General features: G+C 33.2%; 1 protein-coding gene across 1 annotated transcript in view; it reads left to right on the top strand.

Annotated features, from left to right (window-relative positions):
• Window positions 1-15858, top strand: part of LOC144420012 (uncharacterized) — a 31889-nt gene extending 16031 nt beyond the window's left edge. Inside the window, exons 2-10 of the mRNA XM_078110316.1 lie at window positions 3301-3399; window positions 4225-4339; window positions 5087-5156; window positions 5858-5940; window positions 7118-7282; window positions 8986-9771; window positions 12397-12488; window positions 12692-12785; window positions 13450-15858. Of these exons, the coding sequence (XP_077966442.1) occupies window positions 3301-3399; window positions 4225-4339; window positions 5087-5156; window positions 5858-5940; window positions 7118-7282; window positions 8986-9771; window positions 12397-12488; window positions 12692-12736 (1455 nt within the window). The 3' untranslated portion in view covers window positions 12737-12785; window positions 13450-15858. The remainder of the gene's footprint in view (window positions 1-3300; window positions 3400-4224; window positions 4340-5086; window positions 5157-5857; window positions 5941-7117; window positions 7283-8985; window positions 9772-12396; window positions 12489-12691; window positions 12786-13449) is intronic.
• Window positions 15859-16092: the final 234 nt, after the last annotated feature.

The following is a 16092-nucleotide window of genomic DNA, read 5'->3' as shown; positions in this document are numbered from 1 at the left end:
AGAAGCCTTAGGGATTTTAATGAACATGATTTTCTCCAATTTTTAGTCACCGCATATCAGTCACGTAAGTATGTCTACAAAACGCGCAGCGTTCAAAATGAATTGGACTTTTTAACCAACCCGCTCACTTAGTTAATCGCGCCACAGTTAAAGATCCTCAAGTTTCTATGGATGGCAGTAAGTAGCTAAGTGCGGGCCCCAACTATCAGCTGAGATCCTGGGTGCCTACCGGCTTGTTTTTTTTTATTTCTCACTCAGTAAAGAACCATTTATAGAAATTTTTATATGTGTAAAAATAATCAGATGGTTACCAGATGGAGCCACCCAAATTTCCGAATAGAAAACCGCTGTACACAATGAATATGCTTGATCAGGAACTAAAAAGTTTTTAGAAATATTTTCAATGAAACTTCACAGAATTAGCTTAGTTTTTGTCCAATTGACATGGCTTGCAGCAACGACCCGATCGCTATTTCATCCAATGGTGATTTTTGTATTAAAGTGAAAAAACAAAACTTGATTTTCAAATATTTTGTATTTTAAGCTATAGTATGAGCTTAAAATTTTTCTTTGTTTACTATAAGCGCACTTCCTTGCAAAGACTGCGAGAAATTTCGCAAATCCCAAACTTTTCAGGAATTTTGTTATCTCATAGTGAGCAAAGGCAGGTCAAAACATTTATGACTTTTGAAATTCATACATGCAAGTATGACTGTTTTAATACCATAACAATATTTTTGTTCTGTTCTATAAGTTTTAAGGATTTCATAATTGCTCAATCATTCGTTCTCATGCAGTTGTTAACATGGGATTCAACTATTCCGAATTTACAGATTTTAATTCTGATATGTCTAATTTTGTATTTCAGATTTTGTTTTTAAATTCAACGGTATTTTTTATGAAATATTAATGGTATATTTTGTATCGAAAACTACTTTCAGTTTGAGAAGTTCATAATTTTTTATTTCTCACTCAGTAGAGAATCATTTATAGATTTCATGGTTTATAAATTATTCTTGTCTCTTTATAGATCCAGAGGTTGTGGCTGAGTGGAAACAAAAACATGGGAGTTAAAGGTTTATCATCAGTTGGACAAATACTTTCCAATCAATCCTGTGTTGAATACTTGGGCCTTCGCAATTGTAACCTGTCATCAGATCAACTACAAGCTTTCAAATCATCCTTGGGAAACACAGAGGTATAACACAATAATAATGACATAATAAACATTTTAACAAGGGTTGAGGAAATTTTGATTTTTCAATATGTTATAGTTTTACACTTTCATAACCCAAAATTGGATTGCATGGTGGAATTTATGAAAAACCTCTACAATTCTAAGTTTATCATTTTTAAGACTAGTTTTCAGGCCTACTTGTTTATACAAAGTTTGGTTGAAAAACATAATAACCAATTCTTCTGACCAATTCGGTTCTGTTGAGTCTTGTTCTGTGATTGTGTGAAATACGCGAAATTGCCCTTCTTTTCTGATGATATGAAATACAATCGGTTTGACCAAAAAAATTGTCACTTGACTGAAACATTGAATTTTGATATCTATTTATCCTCACTTGATAAAAACTTCCAACTTCTGGCACCAGGCTATATTTAAAGTTACAAGGGTGGGTCAACTTTCTAAATGCGGATTTTTACCAAGTTTGTCAAATTTGAATATGAATTTCACTATGTTGTGTATTAATGCCAATTGCTACCACTTCATTAAATGCAATTATTTTGACCTACAACCCCAAGGCCATTCAGAGTTAGGTCAGCATTTTATGATGTATCACCGTCGTCAAACTTAATATTAAAAAACGGTAGGCCTATAAGATGCAAAAAAATAAATATTATAATTATCAATGAACTATTAGAAATTTTTATATGTGTTATTATAATTAGATAGTTACCAGATGATGCCACGCAAATTTCCGAATAGAAAACCGAATTTCCGAATAGCAAAATATAAAAAACTCATGCTCTCCTCTTACCAATCTGCTGTTGCCACATCTCCCAGTTAATGTCGTGTTGGTATTCCATTTTTTTGCCATTTTCAGCTGAACAATTGACCAAATTCATAACTATTGAGTCTTTAGTACCTGGAATAGTCGTTCTATGTGATTTGTGATGTTTTAAATCTCATTCTATATTTATTTTTATGGTGTATTTCTCTGCTAATTGGTACCATTGCATGGACATATTTCATGTTGTTAAACATGAAACAATTGTTGTTAAACATTTCATTGACTGCTTGTTGCGGAACCCCTGAATATCTGTTTCATATTATAGTCTTTATAGTTACCCGCATTTCGTTGAATATTCAATTCACTGATTAAAATCATTAATCTTAATAATTTCACACAGAGTTATGGTGCTCAACTTTTACTCAAGCACAATGACAGTACGAGGTTCATGTTTCATAATCTCTTCTTATCAAATGGGTAAATTAATGAGTTAACTCTTTATACACGCCTGCACTTCGCAAATCCTACCTTATGCATCCTTGAAAACTCAAACCCGTACCTAATCTAATCAGCTGCCAGTGCCCCGGTTGAGCAGTTGTCATGGTTACCACGCTTAATGGTGCTTGTAGTCTCTATTTTTACATTGTCTAGTGCCTCTGGATTTACTAGACCGTACTTAAACGTTCTCCTCACTGACATGCGATTCCCATTCTATTTTATTCTAAGCTGTATATGTACGTCACACTGATTGAAGCACTATTAACGCTATAAATCTTTTGACATTTACAATGGAAGGATTAATTCTGATATCATGAATGTTTGTATGTCCCATTGTATTTTAGTAAATTCCAATGAGACAGACCAATTAGGCCTTTGGGATATAAATTAAGCATGCCTTTTCCCAACAAACCTTGTGACAAACTTTTAGTCTTTAGTACAGAATCAATAAATTACCTTCCAAAACAACCTTTGACTTCTGGCACCTGGCTAGGTATTTAATGCCACAAGAGCTTGTCTGTTTTTGAAATTTCAATTTTGACTCTGTTGCACTGAGTTAACAATTATTTCACAATTTTGTTTGATGATTGCAAATTTTAGCGATTTATGAATTACAATTGATTTCACCACAAAAAATGCTACACAACGAAAACATTGAATTTTGATAACTATTGTTTCTCCCTTGATGAAAACTCCCAACTTCTAGCACCAGGCTGTATTTAATGTTACAATGCATTTCTGTGTAATATGAATAATATGGGTTTGGCAAAACTATGATGAATATGACTGTTATATATTTTATCCTCGTCTGATTGTTCTTTGTATTTGTTTATTTTAACAGATTGATCAGTTGTATCTGAATGAAAATCGAACTGCAAACCATGAAGATATTGTTGCAGTTGCAAATCTGCTTCCTAATGTTACAAAGAAGTTGGATTTGGTAGGATGGAAAATGGCAGATGAAGATAAAGAAATATTGCAGAATCAATTGAATGAAATTGGATCTGAGGTTTGAAATTCTTTCTGAGATATTCTAAATATAAAATATGGGACAGACATAAAATCAACGATTTGCGTAAAAACTGAAATAAACTGCAAGTCTAAATTGTTCACGCTGAACTGAACACTTTAAAGTTTCATCGAAGTGTACCGGTATGTTATTTCCATTGGTGTCGTTTCGATTCTTTAAAGGAGTCGTTAAAATATAATGTCATCGCAGTCAATGTGATTGTGTTGTACATATTCAATATTTGCTATTTTTTAATCATGTTTATTTGTGTTTTGATAAAAAGAACAATTTCATAGTACATTTTTTTATTTCCCAAAATTTATCATTCATCTATCTTACTCTACTGCATTGATTATTTATTTTAATTTTTTTATCAAATGAAACTAAAAAAAAAATTTTATAATATCAAGGTTTTGTATCAAGATTCATTTGTGTTTCTGTTTCGCCAAACAAAAGTCTAAATTTGAAATGAATTTACTAATTTTTCACAATAATTCTTATTTCAATGAACTACCAAGTCACTAGACTGTCTGTTTAGTGAGTTATCAAAGATAAGATAAAATATGCAAATTTTGAAAGTTTCTCAATAAATGGAAGAATTCTTAATAAAATGAGCAGCACTTTTATATAGTATGGTTTTATGGGAAAATGCATCAAATTTTAGCACTGGAATTATCAGATACCATTGTCTGTTTGATTATTGTTCTGCATTCTTAGTGCTGATCTTGTATAAAAACTTTGTTTTATTTATTACAGGAACTAGAAATTCAGTTTTTTAGTAGTACACTCAAAAGTCAAAGGAAGTCAGCAGATGCTACAACTAATTTTTTTTCTAAACAACTTCCGACCACAACTTCAAAAGCTGAATTTGGTAAGTTATAAATATGTTGTTTAAATTGAGTGGTGCTATAGTATAATGAGTACGTAATGGTCATCAAGTATTTTAGTTATGGTCATCAAGTATTTTTCATTTTTTTGAGGATTTAATGTTAAATAAATATACTTTCATTGCTGCTGAATCTGGCATATCATTCAACACTGTCTTGCAATATGTTATATATTGTGATTCTTTAAACAGATTTTTATATTTTTATCGTTTATTATAAATATGGAATTATCGAACAAAATTTTCAGTGTGTTAAGATTGAATATAAATCTAGCATATTAAAATTAATTTCATGGAAAAATATAAATTAATTGTTTCCAAGTTGTTGAATTTGGTTGCGGAGCATCGTTATGGATGGTTGCTTGGCATACCAATCTGATTATCTTGCTCGGTTCGCAGTTTCAGATCTTGGGGATAATTAAGTGCGAGAGGTTTGCTGAATTTCATGTCGTCAAATAGTGGTTCATGTACCCACTGGTTGATTGAGCTTCCTTCATCATCAAGTTCATGCATCTGAAACAAATAAGTAACTAATTAATCCTATACCCAATCATGCATTGGTAACCGGATGAGAGGACATGGTTCACTGTATAAGCCGCATTATTGATTTATTTTTCTTTCCCGGGTAAAATATGGAATTCTATCATAATTTCTGATATACGATGTTAAATAGCTCAAAACAGATTCCTAAATACTATAATTTTTTGATAATTATTTTTTATTTTTTCTCAGGATTACCAGATGACAGTTTTGAGAATACTGGAGAAAATGTGGAGACTTTACAAGAAGTAGGAAGCCCCAGGTTAGATATAACAGTATTTTGTATGATATATAATGCTGACCTATAATTCAATTGTCAAGGATAGTGATGGCCTAGTGCAGCGGTTCCCAAACTTTATGTTCGTACGGCGCTAAATTATCAGGGAAAAAATCGCCGTACACGTACATGGAACTTGCTGCCTTTGGATAAAACTGAATTTTGTGATCGTGCATTTTATGCTTTTTAAAGTTGTCAATATGTGCGCCTCAAGAAAAGGGAATGCCATTAAAAAACATTCACACTTATTTATCTAATGAGAGGTGTGCGGCAGTTGCTCTGAACACATCTTTTCAAAGTGCGATGTTATACTTGTTATGCACATGCATTTCTCTCTCTATGTCCAAACGTAACAGGTATTTTGTTTTGATTGACACATTTGCTGAAAACCCAGCTTTGCAGAGATAGGAGATTGCACTTGTGGCCATTTCAAACAAAATTCGTATGAGTCATTAAAATCTGATGTCAAATTAACAAATTGCTCAGCTTTGCTTGTTGATAAGCATATATCTTCATATACACATCATTAAAAGTGAGAAATAATAAAACATTTATAATAATTACAATATGTAAAAATTCAATCATATTTCAGCTATGTGTAACACAATTCTGTTAATTTAATAGGGGCTGTTATTATAACCAATGAATCAAAATACTACATTTGCATTCTCCATTTTTGTCTTCAGAAGTGAACTTCCACTGTCTGAAGAAGAAGCAGAACAATCAGATAAAGAAGTAACTGAACAACTTACAAAGCCAACTCAGCATAGTAAGTCAGCCGTTTTATTAGAATCTGATGGCGTTGGGCTGAGTTAAATGCTTGTGATTATGAGGAAGTGCTGAACCATTGAGATGTTGGAATAATACAGGGGGTGTGCAACATTTTTTCCGGTGGGCCATATAACCAACTTCAGACATCTAGCTAGGCCAGACAAAAAATTTAGCTTTTCCATAAACATAAAGAATTGAAAAATTCCCACAATAAAGAATCCCATTTATGTAACAGTTTAGTGGGACATTGGAAACTTCAAGTTCTCGCATAGTTTGTTAAGATTAGCTTTGTCAGAACTGTCAACATAAACAGTCGGATTGGGATATTGTTGGGGGGGGGGGGGGGGGGGGGGTCGGGGGAGGAGGGGAATTTGAATGCTGACAAGGGCCACACTGAATATCTTGATTGAACTGTTTATGGCCCACGAGGTACCTGTTGCACACACCTGATATAATAGAATCTGTCTTCATCCAAATTGCAAATTTTCACACAAATAGTAAGGTTTGGCAAATCGACTGCCAAACTGGACAAATATAACCCACTCCAGGTTTGAGAGGATATCAACTCCAGCTCCAAACTACAAGGAAATCAAATTTTAATTATAATTGATTGCCGTGTGCATGCCTTTTTAATACACTGTTAGGAACGATTGGGCCACCTCATGTTTTTAAGTTTCAGTAAAAAATTCATAAAAGTCTAAAATTACCGTATTACCCAGATAATTAAAGACTCCAACTTCTACTCCTGACTTTGAATTTGAAAATACCACTTCAGCTCCAATTCCAATGAAAACGTTTTATCCTGCTTTTAGCATATATCGCTAACTGAGTCTTAGATTTCCTATTAGTTGCATATGAATCTTTGTATTTCGCTTTGGCTTGAAAAAGTCATTCACAGTTGTTTTTTGTAAGCCTGCTTTATTGATTCAAAAATATCTGAATTGCTACTCACTACTATTTTATATTCGATTTTGTTTTTAATTTTGTATGAATTGCGCAGAAATAATTTCAAGTTCACAGCTTATATTGAAAATGTTTTTTATTGAAGTATGCTAAGTCGAAATATTTATTTTTAGCTTTGCCGCAAATTGAAAATGTTTCGTCTCAAAGAAGTGGATCCGACATTCTCTTGACTTGGAATGAAGTATCTGACAGAAACGTTCTATACAACATAGAAATCTTCTGTGACGATGTGAAACTTGGAGAGACTCACACTACAGAAGTTCCTCAGTATAGAATGAAGTCACCTAAACTTGGTAAAAAATATCGTTTCCAAGTCTGGGCCAAAGATGAATTGGGAAACTCTGGCATCAAAACACAATCAAAGAATGTTATCAAATGTAAGTTATGGTCATTTATTATTAAGTGAAGTAGCAGCCTCATAATTCAACCTGTTCGTTGTTTTAATAAATAGTCGGTGAGTGTATCTGCATGGTGGCGGCCCATCATCATTGCTATAAAATATCAAGCATTTTCATTCTGAAATTCACTTATTGGTGCAATTTGGGTTAGACAATGTTGTTTCAATAACATATTGATCGGTCTTCTGTGGGCCTTGGTAGCAATGTTAGGGGGACTCGAGTAACTCACTCATTCGAACTCGAATAACAGCCATAGCAACTTTACTTAGGACTCAAAAAAAATTTTGGGCAAGTATTTGGAATAGCAAAAAATCTACCATTTGTGGTAGTTCAAGATTTGTTGACTGACGGTCGACTGCACTATGTCAAACTGTTATGTGGAATAATGGCACCCCCGAAGTATGTGAACCAAGATACACCGGAACGTTGTATGTGTACCAGGTTAGGGTTAGGCCATATTTTTATTAGACAATTTTCTTTTTTTTATTTCTATTATGAGTCTGGGGACTAGCCAAGTGACTCCCACAGTATTTGTACCTGGAATTATGGCCCAATCCTAACCTGGTACACATATTGAGTTCGGGGTCAAGTCAAGTGACACCTGCAGTATTTGTACCTGGAATTATAGCCTAATCCTAACCTGGTACACATACTGAGTTCTGGGACTAGCCAAGTGACTCCCACAGTATTTGTACCTGAAATTATGGCCTGATCTTAACCTGGTACACATATTGAGTTCGGGTTCTAGCCAAGTGACTCCTGCAGTATTTGTACCTGGAATTATGACCTAATCCTAACATGGTACACATATTGAGTTCGGGGACTAGCCAAGTGACTACCGTAGTATTTGTACCTGGAATTATAGCCTAATCCTGACCTGGTACACATATTGAGTTCGGCGACTAACCAAGTGACTCCTGCAGTATTTGTACCTGAAATTATGGCCTAATCCTAACCTGGTACACATACTACATTACGGTGTCCGCCATCTTGGTCATGCTTCGAGAGTACTCAAAAAAAATTTATGCAGAAACCACTATTTTACTGGCTCCGAAACACCATCCTCTTCCTTTGAATGTAATTAATGAAAATATATTGTGCTCTGGTCATACAAGCAGTCCAAATTTATGGAACCAAATCATATTTCTATTTATGAATGTGGATACGTTGTTCCATACCTGATTGACCTGGGAAAAAAACAATTGAAAATTCTAACTCAATACACAGGGAATTGCTCTCATAACTTATGTTAACAAATATTATGTCGCATTCCCAGTGCTAGCAAGCCTTTTCTGTATTTTGCCTTCTTTGCGCTAAATGTTCAAATGACAGTGAAATTAGAGCTGAGCCTGCTGTGATTTATGTCAAGGTTCATTTCCTGCTCAGCTACTTTTTGCATTTAATTTCAGTAATTAGCAATCCTCTCATTTTGTAGGCAATGACATTCTTTCCCTAATGGGCTTTATGCATCTAAAACAAATTACTGGCTAACTATTCTCATAGCCGACATGGACTGGTGATCGAACAAGGGCCGTGTTTGCCATGCGATTGAAACGTCTTGTCCCTTTCCCCGGGATAAATATGGAACTCCTAATGACATTGGAAGGGTTCTTTAGATAACTTTGGAACCACCTGTTAAAATTTACTTTTTGTCGTATTATAAAACAACTCTATTTTTTTAGTGGTAAACGTTGAAGTTGCCGACGGCTACATGATACTGAACGAATGCAAAGTCACGTTTCCTAGTGGAACTTTTAACAAACAAACAAAAGTCTGGATGTCCGTTGGAATTGACAATTCACTATGCCCCAAAGAATACATTGGTATCACACCAGTTATCGATATCAGTGCAGATTCGGAATTCCTCAAAGATGCGATCGTGCAAATCCAGTCATGGTGTGTCGGTCTAGAGAAAGACAAAATTGACATATTACATTTCTCAAGTAAAACTGACTGGGACATAATTAACCCTGATCGAATCGCAGAGGATAACAGCATAGAATTTCGATGCAGAGAGTTCAGCCCAGTTATGGCCTTCATCAAGTGGTTGCTATTTGGAACACAGGAGCTTCTTATGGAACATCGTCTTTATATTTTAAACAAAAACCAATTTCATTTTGCATTTTTTACATGTGGTGAGACTGTTCAGAACACTGTCAGACATTATTATAAAGACCTGGGTGCACAACTTGCTCCTTTTCATCTCCCTCAGATCCTGTTACAAATTGGAGACAGAGTTCACATGAAACTTCGAATTGACCGCGGACCAGAAAATTTACATCTCGATTTTCCTGATGGCCATACTTTCCTGGTAGACAAAAAATTTCTGAGAAAGCAAAGAAATGTATACACGGTTAATCTTTTCCCTGTCCTCGACGAATATCCCCAACGTAACATCAGATACGAGATGGATAAGGATGGTAACGAACCGGAAATTTGCAATCGTAATTTTGATTTCCCATTGGAAGGTTAGTAATTCAAGGCTCTTGCGCTCGCCTCACATAGTTTTACCATACATTGTACTAATATGAAACGATGGTACATGAGTTTTCTTAGAAAACATACACAAAATACAAAAACAAAATGAAATAGTAACATTCTCAAAAAAATGAACGAATGATATATGCCAGTGGTTGCCGAGTTTTGTTTGTATCGCAAAATATCAATCCAATTTAGAAGAATAAATTATGTGCCCACATTTAGAACTTGTCTTACAATATTAAAAATCAACAACATTAGTTAATCGTTAAATACTATCGTTATCAGAGTCAACTAACAGAGATAGGGTATAAACACAATTAAAAGATTGATGGTGTTTATTTGTGTTAAAGTGATAACATACGATAGTTTAGATCACAGAAGTGCCATGACCTGACAGTAAATGGTTGTTTAACTTTAAGCTGAGTAAAAGGTAACCCCTTGTAGGATGTAAAGTGGAAGTTTATTTTTACGAATTTTTGTTTAATATTCTTAAAATCACAAGCATTATCTTCAGAACTATTCACCTTAAGACCAGGGATGGCCATTTCCGAATACTAAACTATTCCGAATACATTCTAAAATAATGTTTTCGAATCTGGAATTCCGAATACATTCTAAAATCAAAAATAACACATTTTTGTTTTAGTTGATTAAAACCCAGTAAATTAGGAAATCAATTAGGCTTCAATAGAAATATCAGAATGAAGCCACAGACCAACAGTATATGTACACAAAGTTATTGATAGTTTATAGCTATTAATAAAAAATAATAGCAACTTGTGACACAGTCGGTTTATTAAATTTATTCACTTTGTACAAATGACCATACGAAAAGATAGCCAAGGAGTTGTCTGACGCTTTCTATCATTGGTACCATGATATTACGATAATAGTCGAGTCTCTTGACAAAAATACTACTTGTATTCAGATAATTGCCTTTAAAAATTCTAATATTTAAGCCTAGAGTATTCTACTACCTACCAGTATATTTGTATATAAATTTATGTGAACCATATTGTTATTATGTGTAACATATTGTTGTGTTTGGAGTTAGAAATAAATTAGTAGAGAATAGATGACCACCACTGCCAGCGCGCAGCCAGGATTTTCGAAATCGGAAATTCTCATTGCCGCCTGTAACACCCACCGCGATTCCGCGCTCGTTGAAAGGGCCGTCTTATCATTCTGTTACGTAAAATATTCAATCCATGACAAATACAAGATTCTAAAATATCTTTCGCGGTTGCTTCTTCTTAATCAAAAAAAAACATTTCTATTCGGTCCACGGCAATCTGTGAGCTAAAATTACAAGAAAACTGCTTGATGTATTTAATTTTAAAATGTATTTTTGCAATCTTGCCAACTCGTTATCGCCGTTAGAAAAATCTCAAATAATTATATAAAATCCTGTTAAGTGTAGAGAATAATTAATTTCATACAAAGAATATACATATAAAGTTTAGCAGTAAATTAAAAGAACATATTCATCGCCGCGATTATGCCACCTGTTAAAAGAGTCGACTTTTACAACAAATAATATAACAACGAATATATATTTTTCTGTTGTGCAAAGTGATGAATTCGTGACCAACACGGGCATATTTAAAATATCTTTCTCTTATTAATTTAATTGTCTTCAATTTAACCTGCGGTTGCGTCGACAAAATAAAATCCTCACCACTCTTATATACCATTGCAATCCGCGGCCATAAAAATAAAAACGTGAGGTAAACTGTCCGATTAAATATTGTTTTTATCCGAATTTTGCGAATTCGGCAAATATTTAGATGTACTTGTTAACAGTGACTCCGCTCGATCGAAATGCTAAGAGTAAAATTTATTTCATCACAATAAAATTGATTGAATATGCTTTAGATTAATTATATTATATACATCCGCACAACCAGGGAAAAAGTCGCGTTTCAAACCTTGTATCGTGTTAACCCGAAAATATTTGACGGCATATTAAAGTAATGGATAATCAGGCAAATCCCGCCCTCAATTAGTGACGATATGTTTCTAAACGCCGACCAAACATAATGTGTGCACACGAAATTTTGCGATTTTCACTGCCTGGAAAAGCGTTTTTTAAATTTTCGCGGGCCTCAATAAAACTTATGTTGCTTACGGTTTTATTTTCAGTATTTTAAATTGCCGCTCTTCAATCAAAAAGTTGCGTTGTCTTTAGAAACTCGCCGCCGATGAACGTATTTACCAGATTCACAATTCCGTGCGCGTACAAAAATGTAATAAATGTTATGGTTATCGTGGAACAAATTTGTGGAAAATTTTCGTTTTAGAGAAAATAACACAATCGTAAAGGCGTTTGCGGGCCTAAATAACACGTTACGCTGATGAGTGATGAAAACAATCACAAGTTTCTATCGAGAATGTTTTCATTCAACGGAAACGTCTTGAAAGCGGCGTCGAAAATGTGTGACGTCACACAAATATCCGATATTCTTATGAACGTGAATTCCGATATTCGAATGACGAGATATTCGAATACATTCGAATACTTTATTCGAATTGGCCATCCCTGCTTAAGACCATCTTCAGTTTAATTATACTCAGACCAAATATTGAACAACTTCCTATTTCTATATTCATAGAACGCAGAGGACCTCCACCTATCAACTTTGCTGGAGCAAATATTGGGAATCTGCATCTACCAGAGAGAGGAAATCAGAACAATCAGCAAATGGTGAGATTTTTACTATTTCAGACAGCTGAACAGTTATATTTTATGCTGGTAGCAAACCCCATATTAACTATGAGATATTGGGACCACCATTCCATATGCAATATTATATCCTTAAAGTTAATTGATAATATTCTGCACTTTATAATACTGTCAATAAGGATAGTAGTCTATGTCACATAGTAAATATGACATATTATTTTAAGGGTCAAAATGAACAAGGAGAACCTGGTGCAGTAGGTGGAAACTAAGGAAGATAACAACAATTGAATGAACCACTACAACATGAAACTGATAACGGTAGGGGAAATGCCACCGCTATAAGCATTTTTTCAGCCTTCCCAAATTACTGTTTCTCAAATCATACTAAAGGTATTTGATATAAATAATTCCTGAAATAATTCTTGGAGTCATTTTAGATAAAACAATGACACATTTTTTTTTGCATGATTCATATTTTCTTAATTTCTATTTTCGCTGTGTATACTGTATTGTGAGAAGTGCGCCCCCAGAGTTTTCATTTTTAGAGATTTTGTATTAGCTGTAAAACTATTTTCTGGATATTCAAGTACAATTATATTTAAGTTAGGAATTAAAGTCTGTCATACTCCAAAATTAGGGTGGGTGTTTATAATGTCATGAGGATGTGGTCGGGGGGAGGGGGAGGGGGGTTCTCTAATGAATAGGAACTTGCGTAACCCCTGAACTATATTGTACTAGTGTGCTTAAGGAACACAATATTTGTGGACGATCAATGACTCTTAAAATTTTATTGTGTTTGCAGGAAATTAGCCAGGTTTTCCCTCAATTTCATTTTTGATAAACAATATTTGTGATACTTGCTTTTCTAATGCCTTATGCAAACAACACATAGAAAATTGTTGTAATATTTCTTTACTGAGCACCATTTATGCAATCAAGATATCAAGTTTTCAGCTTCATCTAAATGAACAATTTTTTTTAGATTCCGATGATCTTTGCTGAAAATTCCTTCAAAATATGAAAAGTGTTCTAGACTGAACACATTCGAACGATATTGCTAGGGGACAGATGTCGCATAAACTAAAGAGAGTCGTGTTCAACTTTTGATTACTCCAACAACTTTGGACTGAATGCCGAATAATTAATTAACTCTTAAAAACACTGTTCCCTAAATGGTCAAATTTTTCAGTAATATTTGAATTTAAAATTCAAACCTTTTTTATGTGAAATGTTGACTGAAATGTTGAGAGTAGATTTGACCCTATAAGCTCACAACGATAATCTTTGTAGAACGAGTGTTTTGGCAGCCATTACAACATTTGGGCAACCGATGTTTCTGTACCAGATCATTTTCCCTTTGCTTTACTTTGCCTCACTTAATCCCCACATTGGTACGAAAAATTCTGGAGCGGCCAATATTTAATAATTACAGCATTTTATAAAATTCCATTAAATCCTTTTGCATGTATTTTCATTTGTTTCAAACGAGTCCTTGTTATCTGATGAATTTAAAAATTAGATTGAGTGCTGCATTAATGCTTCAGATTTTATGTACTATTTTTAGTGAGCCACAACAAACTCACTTTAAGCTTTTCCATACATTGGTTTTATATTGACTAGATTCAGAAATTTTTATGTAATTGTAATTTTTATGGCATGTCATTTTCATTATTTACTTCAGATTTTGAGACTTTTTAATTTTTCATGAATGACAACTACTGTACATAATCTTGCTGTATTTGAATCGCCCTTAGTCCTTCTTGTTGTCTATAGACTTTCTTTGTAACCTCACATTTGATTATATTTTTAAAATATAAAAAAACAAAAAAATCAATAAAAACTATAAGTAAAAAAAGTTTTCATGTTATTAACCTAATCGTAACTCGTTTTAAATAGCTATTGTTAAATTTTTATTAATTTTTGTTGTGAAATGCATTATTACCTTTTGCTCTTATGTTTTTCAATTATTGTGAACTACTGATATCTATTATTCCTGTGTATATTTTAGAACATTCATATGAATTTTAGATACTGCGATTATTTTCTAAAAATCTGTACCTGAGGACTCTACTGGAGCTCAGTGTAACTTTGCTCCTAATCTATGTAAATTAACAAGAGATATCAATGATAAATTCTAGTTATATTATAACGGTGATACATGTTACAATGACATACAATGCTTATTGTAAATTTCCATTTTTTGTTTTGTAAACATCAGCTTTTTAAATTTTCATGCACTGTACATTTTTTGTTTATCATGATTGACAACTGCTGTACCTAGGTTTTCTCTATAATTACGTGTGTTTCTCCAAGTGAAAAAAAAAATAGCCAAAAAAAAAATTTTATGTTTAAAAAATATAAAATATCAAAAAAAAATAAAAAACAGTAGTAAAAATAAAAAAAATTGATGTGTTCCCTAAATTTTGTAATATAAAAAAATGAAAATTGAAAAATAACAAAAAAAAAATCCCAAGTTTTCAACAGCCTTTAGTTTTGGCGGTATAGGCTAACGTTGTTCTTGGTGCTATCATGTCAGTTGGTTCTTTGAATTCCACTTCTATTATTGGACACAAAACGGACTTTCACTGGTAAAAAAATGCCACAAAAATATCCCAATGACATGCAAAGCTTATTGTAAATTTCCATTTCCTTTGTATACATCTGCTTTTTAAATTTTTATGTACTGTACATTTCTTGTTTATCATGATTGACAGCACTGTACCTAATCTTGCTGTATTGGAATGAAAATAAAAATTGGTTAAATATTTCAACTTATCCAATCCTCAATCCTCCCTAATGTATATAGGTTTTCTATATAACCTTGTGTGTTTTCCTATGTTTTAAAACGTAAAAAAAAATTAAAAAGAGTCATAAAATAGCAAAAAAAAATTTTCATGTTTAAAAAAAATAAAAAATAGCAAAAAAAAAATAAAAAACAGTAATAAAAAATAAGAAAAATTCATGTATTCCCTAAATTTTATATTATAGAAAAAAAATTAAAAACAACTAAAAAAAAAATCAGAAATAAGCTCAGAAATTAAGGAGGCTGATATATGAGTGGAAATATGAGGGTCCACTGAAGCCCCAAAACCTACTGAGACCATAAGACATTATATATGAGGGTCCACTGAAGCCCCAAAACCTACTGAGACCATAAGACATTATAGTGTAAAATTACATGCCAGTGAATACTGATTGGTGTGAGACTTAAAGTACTCACAGGCAGAGCTCATGGAGTAGCCTATTAGCTTTTGTTTCAATTCTTTTGCTGAACAAAAATAATTCTTGTTTTTATTTTATTGAATTACTTCATTATTAAACTATATTGAATCAAAGGGTTTCCGATAATTAACCAATGTCATATTATGTTTATAATTGGGTAGGGAGGGTGTGTCTGAACAGCTGTTAGTTTTGGCGTTATAGACTAACGTTGTTCTTGGCGCTGTTCTTATTGGACACGAAACGGAAGGGCCTTATGGATATCTTAGTATTTTTCTTATTCTTGTAGGGAAAAAATAGCCTTTATTTAACTACAGGATCAATTGCTAAAAAATTTTCTACGGCTAAAGATTGTTAAAAAATTTATGTGGTCTTTATGAAATTCGTATTTATCTTTTCTGTGTGA

This window comes from Styela clava, chromosome 2 (genome assembly GCF_964204865.1).
Source record: "Styela clava chromosome 2, kaStyClav1.hap1.2, whole genome shotgun sequence".
Lineage (NCBI taxonomy): Eukaryota > Metazoa > Chordata > Ascidiacea > Stolidobranchia > Styelidae > Styela > Styela clava.
This window is presented reverse-complemented; position numbering and strand designations above follow the sequence as displayed.